This window comes from Haliotis cracherodii, unplaced genomic scaffold (assembly GCF_022045235.1).
Source record: "Haliotis cracherodii isolate W230 unplaced genomic scaffold, xgHalCrac1.p SCAF_4, whole genome shotgun sequence".
Classification (NCBI taxonomy): Eukaryota; Metazoa; Mollusca; class Gastropoda; order Lepetellida; family Haliotidae; genus Haliotis; species Haliotis cracherodii.
The window spans coordinates 17581824-17602051 of NW_027266297.1; the positions used below are offsets into that span (position 1 = coordinate 17581824).

Below are 20228 nucleotides of genomic sequence, written 5' to 3' on the forward strand. Positions count from 1 at the left end.
TATGTCTATGCAAACATTCATTACTGACGGCCAACACGGGCAATATGGGCGTACAATATGCCCATCCCATGCATTAACATATGAAGTTATCTTTGGCGCAACCGTTCCGTCTCTTTGCAGTTGAAATGTGTTAATAAACATTAAGACACTGCGGTATATTTTGTCCAGATGACTATAACGCGCCCCCTGTAACGCGCAAAGTGGCCGATCAAAATTCCCTATGTCTCATTCTTTTAGTTGTGACAGGAACACATATATGGAGGTAATCAATTGGATGCGACATTTGCGAGGCACCCAGAAGCAATTCCCGTACAAGATCCGCTTTGTAGCGACGCCGAGAGGATCTTTGGCACCGTGGAGTTACATTGGTCGTTATCCAGTCTTCCGGCGCCGTCGGTTAAGTTCGCCCACTCACATTTACAGTTCCGTTAGAAGCTCAGGCGCGATGTGTTTAGGGCATTTCACTGCAGACACACTAACGCAATGCTTTCGCATTCAAGCTAAAGGAAATAACCAATCGTGTTTCCATACTTTACAGGTTGTCGAAACATATATCATTCTGGAAAAAATACCACTCTGTCAAATCTAGTGGACAAGCATTCCAACTCGTTTCCATAGTTTGGCAATTGCTAAAAGCGGCCCAAAGCTGTATATGCCTTGAGAGCAAACCAATACTACTTCGAAGCTCGTTCAGGTATAAAACGCTGCTGTTTTTAATCCACGTGAAATATCATTAATACACTGACGTACTGCAAAATGACATTAGGGCCCATTTCGCCGGAATACTCATTCAGATATTCCCATACATCCGAATAAGCCGTTACGACAAGGTTGTATGTGTACAAATAACCAAACTGAACGATTGAATAGAGTTTCTATAACCATCGAGGACCATAGGTGTGCATCATGATACTATTTCTCACATCTGTGGCTACACCACGCAATTCAAACTGGACAAACTGCCACTTCGTCCCACAATGAACACGATGTTACTACTCTCCTCATTTTTTGACCAGTCGTTTAAGGCGTTGCAATTCGCTGTGCAGAATTGCATCAGTAAGGCACGCCAGAAACCTATGATTGTGGGTTCGAATCCCAGTTCGCCCGGATAATGTTTGTAGGTATGTGAGCACCATAACTGCACTCATGAGTTTCACCAAAGTGGTAAACGTCTGAGACCTGCATCACTTCAGGCTTTTCTCCCACATTAAGCTCACACGACATGATTTACCTGGAATACTGTTCAGAGCGGTGTTAAACACAACTCAGTCATTTACTCACTGTCCTCATTAAACCATCTGCATGACTATACTACAATAAAAAGTAATCGGTACCGGACACCTATCCGCCATGTTTGATGCTACCAATAAAGCCGCACGCGACAGCATCATTATTTGACAAATAGGGCGATAAAGCTCAAAATAATCATAAAAAATAATCCCGCTTGCATTTGTATGGTTTAATATGATTAAACCTTGAAATTGAATATCAAGGCGATGCATCAACGACGAAAATTGGACATCAACGTCGAAAAAGTACTCGAAATTGAAGTTCCGTAAGGCGTGCGACAACCAACCGTCGAAGAGAACACGTTGTATTTGGTATCTACTTTGGTAATTAAATTTCACATCTACTTACGAAAGCATTTAATTTAAGACTCCCCCTAACCCCCTGTTATTTTAGCGAGGCGACAACAATTGCGTCTGAAAAACTTAGAAACCGTTACAAAGGAATGAGCTCGTGCATACTTGACAAATAATCATTTAGTTAATAATAAAATCAATTAATATAATAATCAATCAAATCCGAGTTTCAAAATAATACCCTTGGCTTTACTTACATAATATCCTACATCAAATAGGTAACACGTATAACATAACATGCCTTAGGTGTATGGACTTGACACCCTTGTGGTGATATTTTGGGATTGCTTTAGGATCTGATAAATTGTTACATTTACCTGCCTGTCTGGATAAGAAATAAGGTGATCAAGTATCGTTACATACATCTTTACCCACATGTTTTTAACTCAACGCTTACGTAATGCATTAAAGTGACACTAGCATGTGCTTGATAAATTGAATACTTTTTATGTTCATGCACGTATAGTGAACCAGTGTTATTCCAAAATTCACATTAGAGTGTTTAAGAACCAAGGTCAGCAAATGTTAAACAAAATTATAGTCAGTTATTGAAAAACCGACATGAAAATGTCTTTTAATTTTGCAGGACAACTCTCTCTCTCTATCAGAAGGACCACATCCAGTGCATTTTATTCTACGTTTAGCTCTATACAACATTTGAATTGGGATGATGGAAAACATTGATCCGCTGTCAGACCAATTAATGAAGAACATCATAGCCCCGGCTCTCCATTTCCACACAAGCTGCCTTTAAAGTTCATCATTGGATTGGAACATTGATATGGCTATTCCACCTGGACACTTTCTGCAATGCATCCTCTTCAGAGATTTTCTTGTTAACTGAAGAGATGTGTAACGTAGTGTCATCAGCTCTTCACAACTTCCCCAATTGTTGAGACCTTTCATCTTCAATTATTTCTTACGAAAGTACTACTGACTCTCAAACAAAAATTGCAGAGGATGAATTACAGACTAAATTAGCCCCATTTACCCTTTGATTAAAAAGGTTTAAGATAAAAATATAGATTTCCGTTTTGAAGATAAGGTTAAAAAGCCGAATTTTGAGAATGTTCTTTTCGTAAACGACATAATACAGGCAATCGCCATATTATCAATCCCACCTTTGTTTCAAATGTTGACGTTGTGATAATAATAGATTATCATCACAAATAGTGTTTGGTAAACAAATGTAAGCATGCAGCTGTCATCTATTTAGATTATATACGCGATACTACGATACCTTATGCTATATACTTCCACCCAACACAACACATGTATATGGGCTAAATTTAAATGAGGCACGTTTGGACATTTGACGAGTTGCCATGTGACATGTGATAAGAAAAGTATATTTAAAGCAACTACTTACCTTTCGACGCTGATGAGTATTAAGTTGAGCGTTGTTGCGGTTGCTGATACCATTTCAATAAAGCCAGAAAACTTGCAAAGAAAAGTACTTAGTTCCCAGTGACTGAGGAAAAACCTTATTATTTCATAAGGTAAACATATCAAGAGAAATAGTACGTCCGCCCAAGCCATACTTAGAAGTCCCGGAAATGTTACACACTGGCGGGGCCTACCGCAACACAGAACACAGATGACCAAAGCATTCCCTACCACGCCTAGAAGAAATATGACAGAGTACACCGCAACCATAGGAATGAAATGAGGTTCGCGGACCCATGGTTTTCGTAACTTCTCTAAATCTCCTTCATAAAGAAATGCCAGATCAACTTCGGGTAATCCGCTGGGAGTAGTCGGACCACTGTCCATTATAGTCATGATGCTAGTGACCGAGCTGGCCAGCGCACCGTGATTCGTGACGAAGTTTAGCCGAGTTTAGTTGCTGTAGAGACCGGCTCGTGCCGTACCTCCCTGCGCTGTGACAGCGGATTCTGCCGTTGACCAGTGACAGCGCGCAGACCTCCGAGAAGACAGACTATTGACAGCCCGAGCGATGTATTTACCGATCATCACCAGGCATGGCATCCTACTACAGCTGCAATAAGACAAGGTGGCTATTAGTCTCAAATGATTCCAGTGTAGAGGCGTAGCGAATGGCAATGAAATAAACATCAATTTTTATCGGATGTCCATTACGCCCCAGTAGATTCATAATGGAAGAACGGGAACTAGTTGACAGGTAAAAGGGAAGTTTTTACATAGGTGCAAGAGTGTCAGCAGTCAGCTATTGGAGGACGGCATTAATACATATAGTTACTCGATGATGATTTGTCACTCTGTATCGTAATCCTTCACATGACAGACATGGACGGTGGTTCTTTAGAATGAGTATCTATACGCTGAGATCAACACCTAATGGCTTCAAATTGAACGATATCAGTCTGTAGGGTTATTTATTGGCTGTTCAATACCACCTCCTTTGAAGGTCCCCGGAACCTCTTAAAATTTGTAATAATGTTAAAGGCTACCGTCTCTCGTTCCACGGGAGTTTGTTGTTTAAGTGAAGATATTAACGATAGGCTCAATACACTGTTGATCAAAATGGATTGCCATGTGCGAAGGGTGTTACACCATGTGGACAAAATTTCAATACATTTTACGACAGTCGCTGAATAATCTATTATTTTTACAGCATATTGAATGAGATATCACATGTTATCAAAAACGTATTCTTGGTTGATTATTAATCTTCGATGAATTTCGAGTTGGTGTAAATCATACCTCCCGACAGTGACAGAATGCTTCACACCTGCGTAAGAAATCAGAAAATATAATCACTCATTGTAACGTTATTATTCAGCGTGAGACAATTTAAAATTAATTCCTTTTATTAAAGGAAACTATAATCTGTGTCGTTCTCACAGTACATGTATATGTGCGTATACAAAGGAAACATGCATCCACCACCTTCATTCACAACAGAAAAAACAAGGTTTTTACAATCCCTCACATACCCACGTGGTAATGTGGGATGTTAAACATTTTTTTACAACAGTGAATGAGCTGTTTGTAATCTGTCCAATACAATACTCTTCCTTTTAATAATTTCAGTGGAATTCCCTTGTACCGAAATAATCTAATTTAGATACTGGTCGATATCAACCTATCGCTTTTTCAGAGTTGTTTGAATTATGTTGATTAACAGTCTAGTGAGTGAGTATGGTTTTACGCCGATTTTAATCGCAATATCACGGTGGGGGACACCAGAAATGGGCTTCATACATTGTACCTATGTCGGGAATCGTACCCGGGTCTTCGGCGTAACGAGCGAACGCTTTAACCACTAGGCTACCCGACCGCTCGATCAACAGTTGAAGTAACGGACAGTGAAATTGGTTTACATACCAACATAACGTTTTGTAGTTTTGGTACATAACCATATTATAAAAAATGTACATATTTACTTATCCGAAGAATGTTAGCATTACTTGTAGGACGAAAGTATTATATATTTATTATGTATGATGTATCCATAGCCAAGTAAAACATAACAGGATATGTATCATGTTACCTCCAATTTTGGGGTGGTCGGGTAGCCTAGTGGTTAAAGCGTTCGCTCGCCACGCCGAGCACCCGGGTTCGATTCCCGACATTGGTACAATGTGTGAAGCCCATTTCCGCCGTGATATTAGCGGAATATTGCTAAAAGCGGCGTAAAACCATACTCACTCACTCACTCCAATTTGGATTATATTAAATACAAGGTGATGGGGTGAAATGGGGTTTAACGTCGCGTTGACGTGCATGCACGTGGGTGGGTGCTTGTACTAATTCGGACTAATGCCGATTTTATAGTGCTAGCCCACTGAGATACCCTGCCGCAGTTTAACATGGATACGGGGGCACGGGTGGCCCAGTCGTCTAAGGCGCCGCGATTCGCTGTGCAGAGTTGCGTCCCTTGGGCACGCCAGAAACCTATGATTGTGGGTTCGAATCTCGGTTCGCCCCGATTATGTTTCTAGGTTTGTCAGCACCATACCCGTGCTCGTGGGTTTCACCGAAGTGGTAAACGTCTGAGACCTGCATCACTTCGGGCTTTCCTCCCACATTAAGCTGACACACCGTGATATAACTGGAATACTGTTCAAAGCGGCGCTAAACCAAACTCACTCACTCACTTAACATGGATACCCCACTCAGACACAGTATACCGACTCTGTGCCGATCGGGCCTCTCTGGGCGGACGCTCTACCACTAGACCACGGAGGTGGTCTTTTTAAATACAAAACTAAGTTTTGACTTTTGGAATGGCGTTATCTATGCTGGCTGTAGTGTTATGACAATCTGCAAAATAATGCACGAAACCCATTAAACAACACTCTATGTGTCTACTATCTCACATTGTGTGGAGGATGGTGCGGTACCCAATCGGTTGAAGCGTTCGCTCACCACACTGAAGACCCGGGTTCGATTCCCAACATGGGTACAGTGTGTGAAGTCCATTCCTGGTGCCCCTCGCAGTAATATTGCTGGAATATTGCTAAAAGCGATATAAAACAATACTCACTCACATTGTATGGTACATACCAATCTAGTAGTGAATGTCCTAATTACACAGTAACAATGTCTCAGCGTCGCACTATTCACAACGCCTATACTAACACTAGGAGGCCAACCCGTCGAGCTCAATTCTCCTTTAAAGAGACTATGGTCTGTTGTGCAGAGACGTTGTAATCAGTCCTGATGTACGGATAGCGCATGAAAACAACATTCGTAGCGGGTAATTCGACCACAGACTATTCTCCTCATTGTGATCTGGCCATTAATGGCTTAGCTTTTTGCGAGATCGATTATATGAAAAGATATGATGTAAATCATAAAAACATGTTCATGATAGCCCAACCATCAATAGCATCAAGTTAGAAATATCTGCATTAACAATTTAGCAAGCTCGGTTCAGTACAGGCGAGAAACAAGAGGCGATCGTCTAATCGAATCATGCCATGTTGCGTGGCTATGTAATTTCATGCGAGTCAGCAGCTCTTTATGTTATGAAAATGTTAGGACACGGGATTTCATCGGTTGACATAATGAAGGCGACATTTTCAACACGAAGTTCAAGGCTGTAAGTAGACTGCGGCGGTGAATGTTATACTGACCCTTCGACATAAAGTTTTGTTATTAGTGATGCTCTGAACCGATATTTTGTCACGTCGCTTGCATTACTAGTGTGTAAATATAGTTTTACGTCGCTCTTAGTAATAATAGTTTTCAAGCATTATCATGACGAGGGACACCAGAAATGGGGTTCAGACATTATAACCATGTGGGGAATACAGGCCTTAGGCGAAACGAGCGAACGCTTCAATCACTAGGCTACTCATTTGTATTACTAAAATATAAACGAGTCAGTATACTTTCTCCATTTCAAATGTATTTGTTAGTCCTGCGACAGATTTACTGCAACACCTCACTGACAAGACATATTCAACATAAAAAATCATGTGTCAAACGCGTTCATTGAAGCAGGATTGTTTTTTGTGCCGCTGCATCTTGGTGGTTCGTGAAAATGTCAAAAATCCGTATTTTGGGGCAGAGCGGGCAGAGTTGTGTACAACTACACAGTGCTGCCGACGCCCCCATTCAAAAAAATAAATTGTCCAATAAAATGTTTGATCTTTTGCTTACGACTGTTGAAAAAGAAAGAAATTGCCCGCCACCAAAATTACATTGTGGCAAGGTGGTTTCCTGAAACCAAAATTCAGGCTCGTAGTTTTAAATATAAAAATATCTGGTTTTGTAACTGGAAGGTCCAAGAGTCTAACCCCGGCCGCGTCATTCCAAAGACGTTAAAGAAGGTACTTTTTGTTACCCTGCCAGGCGCTCGGACTTAAAAGGCTAGAATAAGGACTGGTCGGCTCGGCGTCAGTATACTGTGTCTGAGTGGGGTATTCGTGTTAAACTGCTGCATGGTATCTCAGTGGGCTAGCACTAAAAGTCGGCATTAGTCTGGATTAGTACAAGCAGACAGACAGACAGACAGACACACACACACAGACACACACACACACACACACACACACACACACACACACACACACGTCGCATGCACGTCGCATGCAGATCGCAAATAAGTAATCTTGGACGCGACGTTAAACACCCCATTTCACCTCACAACAACACGAAGGAGAAGTAAAATATATAATTATCTCACTCATTAGCTGCTTGATGTGCATACATTTTGAGCTATCAGACAAAGTGTTGTTTAAACTGCGCTAATACCGCCAGTGTACGTTAGTCTAGCCCCCTTCAAAGGTATATTCATTTACCCCTTTCTGAAATTGTATTTTGTTTGAATAACATTATTCACAATCAAGTTCTCCGTTCGTGTCGGAGTTTTGATGCAGAGGAATGAATATATTGATTGGCAACGACAAAAACATTTAAAGCGATTTAAATTTAAAATACTTTTTGGCCTATGTCGCAGCTGCCTGTTCACATACCCACACAATGCATGTTGGTTGTGAGGAGCTTACCTAACATCTTACGGTACAATCATTCACCCTGGAACTGTCGTTGGCATTATCATCCTACAGATCGATGTCACGAACTAGTTCTAACGATACATAATAGATGCTTGAGATGATACGAAAGCACTTCAGAACCAAAGTACGGTCATTGCGTCCATAGTCAGTGGTACGAACTGAACTGAGGATAATTTTCTTTAGAGGAACATTATCTCGTTTGGGATCAGTGCAACGTATGATATGATTGGTTTGCACAAGTGGAGCCGGGGGTTTGGATCCTTAACTTAGCGATAATCCAACAACTACGACATCAAAATAAAATGTTCGTAATTGAAAGCACAGTCATTACATTGCATCAACATCCACGTAACAGCCATAAAACAAACGTTTTTCATGATGTGTAGATAATTATAAGTCTTTTAAGAACGATATCGTAAAATAATTCATGATAGATATTAAAAAAATATTCTCGACCATAAAGCCAAAATGTTTTAGGTGTTGAAAGCCTCGGGGCTTAATTTGATCTGTATGATATAACTGTAATAGTTATTCTTTCAAAATTCGTCTGTGTAATATATTTACTTATGCCTCAAAGTGAGATTGACCAATCAGAGAGCAAGCAGAACCACTAACACCATATGAGCCCTTATACCGTCAGTAAAAATCCAAGATGGTTGTTACTGACCTTATATGAGAATGTATACCGTCAGTATAAGTCATTTTGGATTTTCCAACACCCACCTCATATATTTCACATGGAAATTTTGGTACAGAAAAACGTTATTCGACACTGTTTTGTGTTTTAATATCATTAATTGTGATGCGCAAAGAAATTGTTTTTAAAGAAACCACCTTCGTGTCTTTATTAATAAGAAATTATAGCGAATAGTGATATTATTAGTTATTCAAGATCGACTATTTTAAATGGCGTACGTCAGCCTCTTGTGGGGAATGTTTTTTAATTATTCCACAAACAATATTCCACATTCAATGAGTAGAAAATCTGTATATTGTTAAAATACATGGTAAAACGACACATCGAGAGACTGCAGCTTTGCTCGTTTATCAATAACCTCATCGGAAGTTAAGAAGCACCTGATGTGGAAACACTGTTCACCAACACCTGCATCATATGGGCCTTTTTGCTACCAATCAGTCTGGCCAATTCTGGCGTTACCACTACTTCCTCTCGCGAGAGTGTCATGGCTCCAACGAACCTGCAGACTGCCAAACGTACCATACGTTGTCACTCTTTGTGAGTGAGTCCCTGAATGTTCTGTACTGTTCCTCTCTCTTATGAATACCTTCATCAAGATGATGGAGATATACTGTACAGCGTTCAGATTAGTGTGCCCGGCAACCACTGTAAAGTGTCACATGCCTTTTTTCGTGAGGATGAATATTGCATTCGCGATTATGGGCTTTGATAATAGCCTAAACAAATTGTCACCCAATGGTGATATCTTGATACAATTTGTCATAACGAGGTTTAGATTATTTCATATGATACACAGTTGACAAAGAGTCATAATACGCGCAAATGACTCACTGTGAAAAGCTAATATAAGTCTTATATTCCAATAATATATGTACCATCTAAATGTTCCTAAAGGGAACCGACGTCTGACAATGGACAAATTTAATAGCAGACAATTCTGTATCAATACATTGTCTTCATGAATAAATTAAGAATGCCTTTTAAAACTACACCAACAAACTATGGAAATTTAGTGAATAGTTCACAAAACGACCACTCACAAACATGGCCATCATGTAAAAATACGATACGAGTAACGAAAGAGAAAGGTGATGTGGAAGCCACTTTCTGACACATTGACAAACATCAACTGGTTGAATTTGTACTTTTGTTAATAGATTATCGTTAACCAAGTCAAACGCCACCTTCCCTGATTGCTTCTGTACAACTACGGCCATGCAATGACCTTTACTTGATATTTCTGTCGAGTTCTAAACCTGCTCCACATTACGTATCATAACCTCACTGAAGGTCTATCTACGTATACTACAGTCTCTGTTGATTGAGGTAATATTCGCATAAAAGCCTTGTCATGCCGTTGACTCGACTAGAACATGTTTTATTGCCATGCATTATAAACTCACGCCTAGCTATTTCTATGCATGTCTCGCCGAAAACCTATATCAATGTCTAGCTAAAGGTTTTTTTCTTAAAAGATGCTGATGACTTCCACTTTGTCTAAATGTGTGACGTTGTATCGCTGTGTTTGCACCCTGAATAGATATATGCCTGTCCCATTTCTGTTTGATATGCCCGTTTGTGTGTGTAAATGAATGACCGTAGGAAATTCTGTAAGTTCTGCAGCAGCGGTACACACAGTGCATCCTGTACCAACGAGACATGGCTGTAACATATTGATCTTGTCTAAGGTCAGCTTAGTAGCTGGTTTCAGCGACTAGGAAATGTCGTAAATGTATACATGTATCCTTACAACTTCATATCCTGAAATTGTCCATACAAATTCTATTGGAATTACGTCCAGTATCCGGGCCTAATTACCTGTATTCAGACACCCATGCCGTTGAAGAAACCCAAACTCTATCTGTCACATATAAGAATGTGCAGCAAAAAATGAAGCATAAGAAATTGAAATGACTCTCACGATCTTGCAGTGACGGTGCAATATGGGTGTGCATATAAAGCCGTACCGGTACACCAATATATGTGGAGTTCATGTATGCAAGGTTTCATAGCTTTGATGTTCTGGAAGATTAAAGCATTTGCTTTGGTATCCGGTCCGGTACGTTTAGCTGAACAAGCCCCGACTATAGAAACTCTACCGATTTCGCCGAACTGAGAGGAACGTCGAAAGTCAAGGTAGATCATGCGCAAACGAATTCGTATGTCGGCTTTAAGATTAAATGGGGATCAAAAGAGAGTATTAGCCAAGGTTGTTCGACAAATCGTTGGAAAAATAACATGGTTTACAACTGAAAAACGTAAAAACGAATGCACAGCTTTGGATTATGTCATTTATATCCCCATTTGCTGAATCGGATTATGAACCTAAACATGGGTATGATGGCATTTGCAAATGCGTGTCACCAACAGTCGTGCTCAATAAAACCTGTCCGGCATGTGCAGCTGGACTGGGATATGTTTTGGTCTTAAAGTGTAATGAGTTGTACAAGTACTTCAGCTCTTCAGGGGGCGGTCGGGTAACCTAGTATTTAAAGCGTTCGCTCGTCACGTTGAAGACCCGGGTTCGATTCTCGACATGGGTACAATGTGTGAAGAATATTTCTGGTGTCCCCCGCCGTGATATTGGTGGAATATTGCTAACAGCGGCGTGAATCCAAACTCACTCACTCACTCAGCTCTTTAGGCCATTCAAATTGATACTACATGTTGTTATATGCTTACATATACATGAAATGTTATTTCTACTACAAACTTTTCATGTCTGTTTTTGGTTTACAGCTGGCTGGGACAAAATGGGTTTATCCCAATTCTGTTTCCTGTTTCAGGTTGTGCTTTCTACCAATGAGATCATCACATCTGTGCACTACATATTGTTTGACCAGCTGAGGCATTTCTCACCTCATATTAACTTAATACACATTAAAGTGAGTTGTGCGTCACTTTGAAGACTATTTCAGTTACATCTCGACGCGTCATTGTTTGTTGGAGGAATTAACGAAATTATGGATATGTTGCAGACAAACTTATGATCATAAGCATTGCGAATTTGAATGTGTCCACGGTCGAAGGATGAAGGCATATCTAAAGGGTGCAACTTTACATGGCTCCTCAGGAGATTGGGTCACCTGTAGTCAAAAGGAAATATTGTATGATGAATGTCACTCATTTTGTATTCCAATGCGTAACTTGAAAATTGGATTCAAATGTGATTGGGCTCAGTATTATACATTTAATCATTTATTCCAGATTTGTTTCCATTATATGTACATGTCAATTCGCGACACTCTATAACGTCTTGTTAAGTTTGTGACATGTTTCAGTTTTCATTTGATTCAGTTTTATTATTTCATCAAATACAATTCCCTTATTGAATATTGACTGAAAATCGCCTGATGTGAAATTTCCGAGGCTGCAGAACTTTTGAGGATCAGTAAATACGAAGGATATACTTTATAAAATATGAATACCTTAGTAGAATAAGATCCATAAGAAATCCACCAATGAAAAATGAATAAGGATTAATATTTAATCATAACGAAAACATATGTGACTTACAAGTTAGGATGGTTTGTTAGCTAACATTTCTAAGTATTATATTTTTACGCGCCATGACGTGAACACCATATCGATGTTTCGATTTAGCGCCAACAGTTTGATTAAATATTTACAGCAAACATCTAAGTGATATTTCTTTCAGATCAAGTGCTTACGTGGTTGGTTGACATTTTACCCAGAGTGCACACTGTGTTCACTTCGGCGGTGTAAAGGCATTGCCAAGTTCGAACCTATAAATCGATCTATTCATTGTAAAGCTCTGTCTCAAGTGGATATGTTCTAGACATTGTGAGAAATTGTAATGTTATGTTTCTTCTTGAATGTCAGTCTCACATCACGTATACCGCCTACATCAGACACTTCATGTTATATATGATGTGTAATGCCTTTAGTCTGGCTGAATAATCCTTTACAATGCCTCTCTTGGGATGCGGCCTGCACCAGTCATGTTTATTGCGTAAACGTCTATGCAGATAGCAAACATACGGCACACATAAGGGTCTGGTCTCAATATGACATAATGCATTGGAGACGTTTTACATATTATTTCGTGAAGAAATCAAATATTGAACGTCTGTAATGATTTGTGCTCAATTGAGACTATTGTTGAATCAGATTAAGGGTCAAATACGTTAATGCAATGTCCTTGTACTTTGTACTTGCTTATCGGGGTTTCAAAAGACTTCTTTTTTTGTTTTGTGGTAGAAAAGATCCAAGGATTTAGCACTTTCAAGATTCATTTGAATATCATGCAAATGCATATTATTTGGGAGTATTTTCAGAAGTATTCTTAAATTACAAAGTAGAAAGTCTTATACAAACGTATTAATCAAACAGAATTTACTCATAGTATTAAATGATAGTGTTAAAATAACTGACCAATACATTTCCTCTTTAAGGTTTTTAACACCAATTATTCGATGACCCAAGATTAATTGGGAATATAAAACAATGTGGAATCCTTTCTCTATTGTTGTCTCTTGAGAGATGGTTTATTTATGAATGTGGCCAAAAGACCAATAGTATGTAGCAAATGTCACTATTAGTCAAATATATATCTTTAAATTAACCTTCTGGGAATTCCTGGACAGAATAGGCCCCACACATCCTCTGCTAATCGAAAAGCGTCTATCAGTGAGTATATGGAAAACAATGTTTGACCTGGCTGATGGTGTTATTGTCTGGCCTGGGTCGTTGCTCATGCAGCAAGTCAAGTCACAGGTTACTTGCCAAGGTTCTATTATTTAAGGCTACCTTGATATCACTGACATATTGCAGTTTGTGGCGTAAAACAACATTTCACTCTTTCGATCATGGGATGTATTGAACCGATAAAACACGAATCCGTCAGGTTTTAAGAGATATTCCCAAAAGCTTAAACGTCCAGAATTCACGCTGAAATATGAAGAGATATTCACTACTTCTACTACTACTACTACTACTACTACTACTACTACTACTACTACTACTACTGCTGCTGCTGCTGCTACCAGCAGCAGTAATGGTAACATAATGAGCGTATGCGTCACATACTGTCTTCCATAGAAGTAGTAGTTGTGATAAGTTCTGGGTCGGTTTGACTAGGCAGCACTTCCTGGGAGAAGTCCCATTCGCTGTCTGGGCTGCGTGTAGAGGGAGAAATGGTCCTGAGCTTATGATGAGCCTAACCAGCCTGACTGTGCCAGGATCACACAAACCCTCTTTACTGCATTTTGTGTTTTAATCCGAACATCCAAACATACTACTACTACTACTACTACTACCACTACTACCACTACTACTACTACTACTACTACTAATAATAATCATCATCATCATCATCATACCTATCATGAGATTAACAAGTTTATCAGTTCGCATGGAGTGATGTCCAATGAGTGAGTTGTGTTTAACGCCGCTTTTAACAGTATTCCAGTCATATCACGTCGTGTCAGCTTGATGTGGGGAGGAAAGCCCCAAGTGATGCAGGTCTTAGACGTTTACCACTTCGGTGAAACCCACGAGCAAGGGTATAGTGCTGACAAATCTAGATACATAATCGAGGCGTACCGGGATTCGAACCCACAACCATAGGTTTCTGGTGTGCCCAAGAGAAGCAACTCTGCACGGCGAATCGCGGCGCCTTAGACGACTGGGCCACCCGTACCCCCGATGTCCAGAGTGATATTGGCGAGAGAAGTAGATAAACATCTTCTTCCCTTTGGTTTGACTGTATACCTGTTCAATGGCAGCTTTATCGTTCCACCCATCCACTCAACATAAAACATAACTACATATTGCTTTCGTATCATTTACAGCACAAATGCATGTATCTTCGCCCACTGTAGATCTCTTTATTCATTCACAATTGCCTCTTTCCCGTCCGTTCTCTCCACCTCTGTTTAGACAACTGCACTTCCGCCTCCTTTGATCTGGCCATGCCATCATATTCGGTCCCATTAGTCTTCTCTTATCCGGCATCCAATCACCCTCCCTCTCGATGTCACATTCGCTCACTTCTCTTTCCAATACAATGTCCGCCCTTCCATCCTCACGACTCATCGTCGCAGGGAATTCTGGTGAACCTGACACTCTCCACATGACATGCAACATTGGTCTCCCAAATTCACATGTCACCAATGAAACTCCAGATGCATAATCAGCGGTCATTCAATTTCTACCCCTCCTAACAGTCGCCGTTACTCCCAAATTGCCACGGATATGCCCTCACCATATGCACACTGGATTAATGCCCAAGACTCAAGTGAATGATCTATAATCGGAAACACATGTTATGTAGAAAGTTTGATAAGATATGTGAGCATATTCATTACAGAAAGAAAGAAAGTTTATTTTATTAATGTCTCACAGTTTGCATTAAAACAAGATTAGATATACAAATGTAATAAAATTATACAAAAGTCCAGCCTGTAAAGGCTGATGAGATACAACAGAACGACAACAATAGATATTAAAACAACAAACATGTATATATATGATAAGACGACTATACATAATGCGGGATAGCTTTGAGGTGGAGGTAATGCGCTTGTTACAGGAGAAGAGGGCATACGGTCATCTGAAGCAGTGGCTGCTGCAATCAACCTGGGTGAGACAGTGTTTCGGGTGTGTGGACCAACGGTCTTAATCAGGTTGAAGCTTTGATTCGAACCAACGAACTGCGGGTTCTGGAACTACGAATGGGCGCCTTAGTCCTTAAGGACGTCCCCCGCCCCCTGATGATTAAACAAGTTTGACACGACACAATGGCCTATTGTTGTTCGAGACTGATTTATCGAAGGAACAAGGAATATACATGCGTAGTAGTAGCAGTAGACGAAGTAGCACTAGCTACAGTAGCTGCAGTAGCAGTAGCAAGAGTAATGGTAGTTTGTTTGTTGTTTAACGTGGCACTAAACAATACCCAAGGAGATGACAGTGGTATGTAAATGAGTTTGGACCTGACAATCCAGTGATTGCTCATGATCCACGCAATTCGGAAGCGATGACATGCAATCAGCCGGCATTATTTTTTATGGGGAGACTGGATAATGTAGTGAGCATGAGCTTGTTGATATAGTGTGTGGATGTGTGGTGTCACTCGGTATGACATGTAAGGAATATTTCTGAACTCGGCGCAATATTCTGCTCACGACGGCATTGTAGCCTCCCTCGGAAATAGTGATATGTGTAGCATGAAGCGTACATAAAATCTATATGTTTAATAGATATTGTATGCATGCGAAAACGAATGGCGTATAACAATAGATTTGTGGGGGTATATAGTGGGAGAAATCACAATCTATCCAGCAGATATCTTACAAATTACAAATGTCCAAGCTACTAGCTCACTTATCAAGACATTATCAAGTATAAAATATGACGTTAATAAACAGTGTACACGGGTTAATGTAAAACAAACATGACACAACTCGATAGGTAAGCTTTTGTTTGAAAGTTCAAATAGTACATTTGGTAAAACGTGTTTACTTTAGGAAATATAGGACATAGACAACTCAAAACTGTAATCAGTTCCAGTTATGAGATTCAGTATAACTGGACTGAAATTGAATTACCTGCCTTTGACCGACGTGCCCTTTCAGTTGGCGATCCACTGACTAGTGCGTGAGTGAGTTAGGTTTAACGCCGCTTTTCACACGGCGTGTCAGCTTGATGTGAGGGGAAAGCCCGAACTGATGCAGGTCTTAGACGTTTACCACTCTGGTGAAACCAACGAGCACGGGTATGGTGCTGACAAACCTAGAAACATAATCGAGGCGAACCGGGATTCGAAGCCATGATCATATATTTCGCCTCAGTCGAACGATGGGCGAATAGTTACACATTTGGAGCGTATACAGTCATACATGTAATCTTTTATCTGGGAGTGGAATTTTTCACACTTTTCATTAACGTTTGTACATTCATTACATAGTTCCCATTCTTATGCATAATTTGCATATTCGTTTATCAAAGTTGTAGAGCCATACTTGCCATACTTGTCTCTTATATAACCTTTTTGTGTTAAACTGTACATTAACAGAAACGAAAAAAAACCTGTGGTCCGAAACATTGTACACCGGCTACGGAACAACTACAATCATTACCAACTAGAATACGATCAATAAGCCCAACCGAATGGGTTGTAATTCGTGTTGCTTCATTAATAATTCTGCGTAAGTTCCTTCGTGTTATTACATCACGTTAGTGGTGAATATTCGTATTGAAAAGATCTTCATTTCGGCCACCAGCTGAGATCAGGGATACATCAAGTGCAGTTTCAATCATGTGCTCAAGAACAGTCCATTATGCAGTAGGGTTGTTGGATGCGCATATATGACACAGAGTAGAAAAATTTGCTCTGGTGAATTAACTTGAAACCCATTGATTCAGTATTAATGACTTCCAATTCTGTTCTGTGCATAACACTCAGTGAATTAGAAAAACATACAATTATACCACTTCCGAAAAAATCCCTGCCACCCGTGCGGTCCATGGAATAGGCCAAGGAGAAGTTCGGCTGACTGAACGTGGGCGTCTCGGCGAGATTCAGTGAAGCATAACACAAAAGAATCGCTGATCTCATCGAAAATTTTAGTCAAATGCCGGAAACTTCTGAAACCCAAATGGTATATGCTTACATCGTTAGTTGTGTTATATTCTTTTGGACCGAGATTTGCATGGATATAATCGGCAATAATCCACAGAAGGAGATGTTAACTTCATGTGTTATATGTACATTATGAACTGCATTTTACAATGGACATATACTTTCCTGGAAAACGCTTGACGCTTGAGGTAAGTTGGCATGCATCTATTTGAAGATAATCAAATCGTTGCCCTGTACGTCACGGTGTAAATCATGACCTAATTTGGTGAGAATAATGTACCAGGTGAAGATAACAGTTAACATGCTGTGAAAGTGCTTGCTAATTGACTTGATGAATATGACTAATCCAAAGTGAAGCGCACTGTAGAGGCATAATGACTAAACAGGTTTTTCTTGATTGTGCAGTACAAACCGTTCAGAAAGTTAAAACTACATTTTGTCAGTCGACAGAGAACAAACACGTGCTGTATGTACAAGTAACATGGAAGAGGTTCATAAAAAGCTGGGTCTTGTTGAAAATGAACAAGAAATATTATACAAAGGCATACAGTGTATAACGTAAACCTCACAACAGGTAAGGTCTATTGCCAAACAATGAGTTTGTTGGTTTGAGTGGGTCTGTGCAACTACAGCAACAGCTGTGATCACAAAGTTATTTCTCTAAAATTATTTCTCTACAGTCAGTACAACACCATTGTTGTACATACCTTCTTATGAACATGTTATCATATTTCAATTGAGACTCAAGGTGTCTGCCCAAACTTTACTTATCCCCAGATGGTTACTAGGGTCGCACTTGAATGGGTGACTACTGCCAGTCAGTGTCAGGGCTTGTGGCTAATTAAGCCGGCTTTCTTTTTGTTGAAGTATGCAAATTAGTTCCGACTAGGCATTGGTAGGTCCTTGAAACAACAAGCTTCTTATGAACATGTTATAACATTAGCTTTGCGCAGTGGCGGTACCATAGCCAATGAGGTCCATCCGAGGCGTGGTTATTGCTAGTTGAAAACTAATCCCAATACCCCGCGCTGACGCCCTTCACTGGGCGGCATGCGCAATTTTTGTTAGCTCCTACGGGGGCCTCATAACTAATATAAAAATAGAACTTCAATTGAGGAAAACAGTGGGTTTTTTTACTTATTCGCTTCACACACACACACACACAACCCGAACATTATGATCTTGTCATTCTTGTTTCCTCTTGTTACGACTGGCTGTGTATTGAACAAAAACAACAACTATTCCTCCATGTTATTGATACACAGCTATGCACATGCGAACGATTGGAAAGTATGACAGTTAGAGTTAATTGCCCTTGGACGGTTTTACGCTAGGTAGCGCGTATATGTCGTCTGGTAAACGTTCTACATATCATATGCTTTTGCTGCAGACGGATGGTATGTAATTCCGCGCATTCTGCGCCACCGTCGATTATTAATGATACCAAACACGTCTAAAACGACTTTATAATATACCTAAAGCTTTTGAGAGTGGTACCACAATAGAACCAGAAACCACTAAAATGTACGCATAGAACCGAAATTAGTTGGATCGTTGTGCATGAATTAAGTTGCTACACTGAACGGTAACATGCATATATAGTTCATGTGTTTGGAAAGCCAGCCAAATCTCCTCCCTATAAAAGGACGTAATCACAAGACTGTAGTGTATTGCTAACGCAGTACATATACTAAAATTGGAACGATACAGAGAAGATTAGCATGGCCCCTGCGCAAGGATGACACGCAAATTCGTGAAGCGTTCCATATTTTTAATCTTTACATTCCACCCATTATTGACACAACAAGCTGCATCCATCATTCAGGTGGCAATATGAGGCCAAGTTGATGTTAGCACTTTAATTCAGAGTTATATGAACGTTTATAAGTCAAATGAACAGACTGCATTATCCAACTTCTATTTTCTCTCTTTCTTTCACCTGACGAGCTTTGTACATGCCCACGGTGGCATGGCGTGGAAAGGCACCCGGGGATAAACCGTCTGTATAGCATTTGTTTAAAAACTTACATCATTGTTTAGGATTTCTATGAAATCTCAGATTATCGCAGCCTCCACTTAATTATGTTTGAATGGATGATTATTGCCGCCGAGCACTGCTGTCGCGCATGTCACCTTGCTCTTAACAAGAACGTATATCCTACGACGGCTTAAGCCCTCACTTCAATCATCATTGCCGCCTGTGTTAAATGAATTTAACATATTTCAATTGAGACTCAAGGTGTCTGCCCAAACTTTACTTATCCCCAGATGGTTACTAGGGTCGCACTTGAATGGGTGACTACTGCCAGTCAGTGTCAGGGCTTGTGGCTAATTAAGCCGGCTTTCTTTTTGTTGAAGTATGCAAATTAGTTCCGACTAGGCATTGGTAGGTCCTTGAAACAACAAGCTTCTTGTGAACATGTTATAACATTAACTTTGCGCAGTGGCGGTACCATAGCCAATGAGGTCCATACGAAGTGTATGGTTGATACGTAAAGCGGTTTTGAGTTTTTGTTTATTCAGGTCTACGGGCGGGCTAGGCATTGCCTTCTGTTTTCGGACACCCCCCAGTTGCTGCTTCAACCTCCAGTGATGGCTTTGGCCAACGCTGTTCCTGGAGGAAAGATTGACCCACAGTACTATGACCCATATGTGGCGAAGTGTACCGTTGCCCTGGATACCTCAGATTACAGGAACATCGACAGAAGTACCATCCTTTCTTTGGTGAGGCCTCACATAAGGTCTGTTGACGTCCGTGGTATTTGGAAGAAGGAGAAGAGTAACAGGTGGTTTATTACTTTCAAAAGCAGGAGCAGTGCGGATAAAGTGTG

At 40.3% G+C, this 20228-nt stretch overlaps 1 protein-coding gene and 2 non-coding genes across 3 annotated transcripts in view; 2 read left to right on the forward strand and 1 right to left on the reverse strand.

The window, feature by feature from the left end:
• Positions 1 to 3505, reverse strand: part of LOC139480360 (QRFP-like peptide receptor) — a 63168-nt gene extending 59663 nt beyond the window's left edge. Inside the window, exon 1 of the mRNA XM_071263422.1 lies at positions 3013 to 3505. Within this exon, the coding sequence (XP_071119523.1) occupies positions 3013 to 3425 (413 nt within the window). The 5' untranslated portion in view covers positions 3426 to 3505. The remainder of the gene's footprint in view (positions 1 to 3012) is intronic.
• Positions 3506 to 18338: 14833 nt separating this feature from the next.
• Positions 18339 to 18477, forward strand: LOC139480663 (U4 spliceosomal RNA). The gene has a single exon (XR_011654492.1). It is a non-coding gene; the product is annotated as a U4 spliceosomal RNA (small nuclear RNA).
• A 587-nt stretch (positions 18478 to 19064) lies between these two features.
• LOC139480690 (U6 spliceosomal RNA) lies at positions 19065 to 19170 on the forward strand. Its single transcript, XR_011654516.1, has one exon. It is a non-coding gene; the product is annotated as a U6 spliceosomal RNA (small nuclear RNA).
• The last annotated feature ends 1058 nt before the right edge of the window (positions 19171 to 20228 follow it).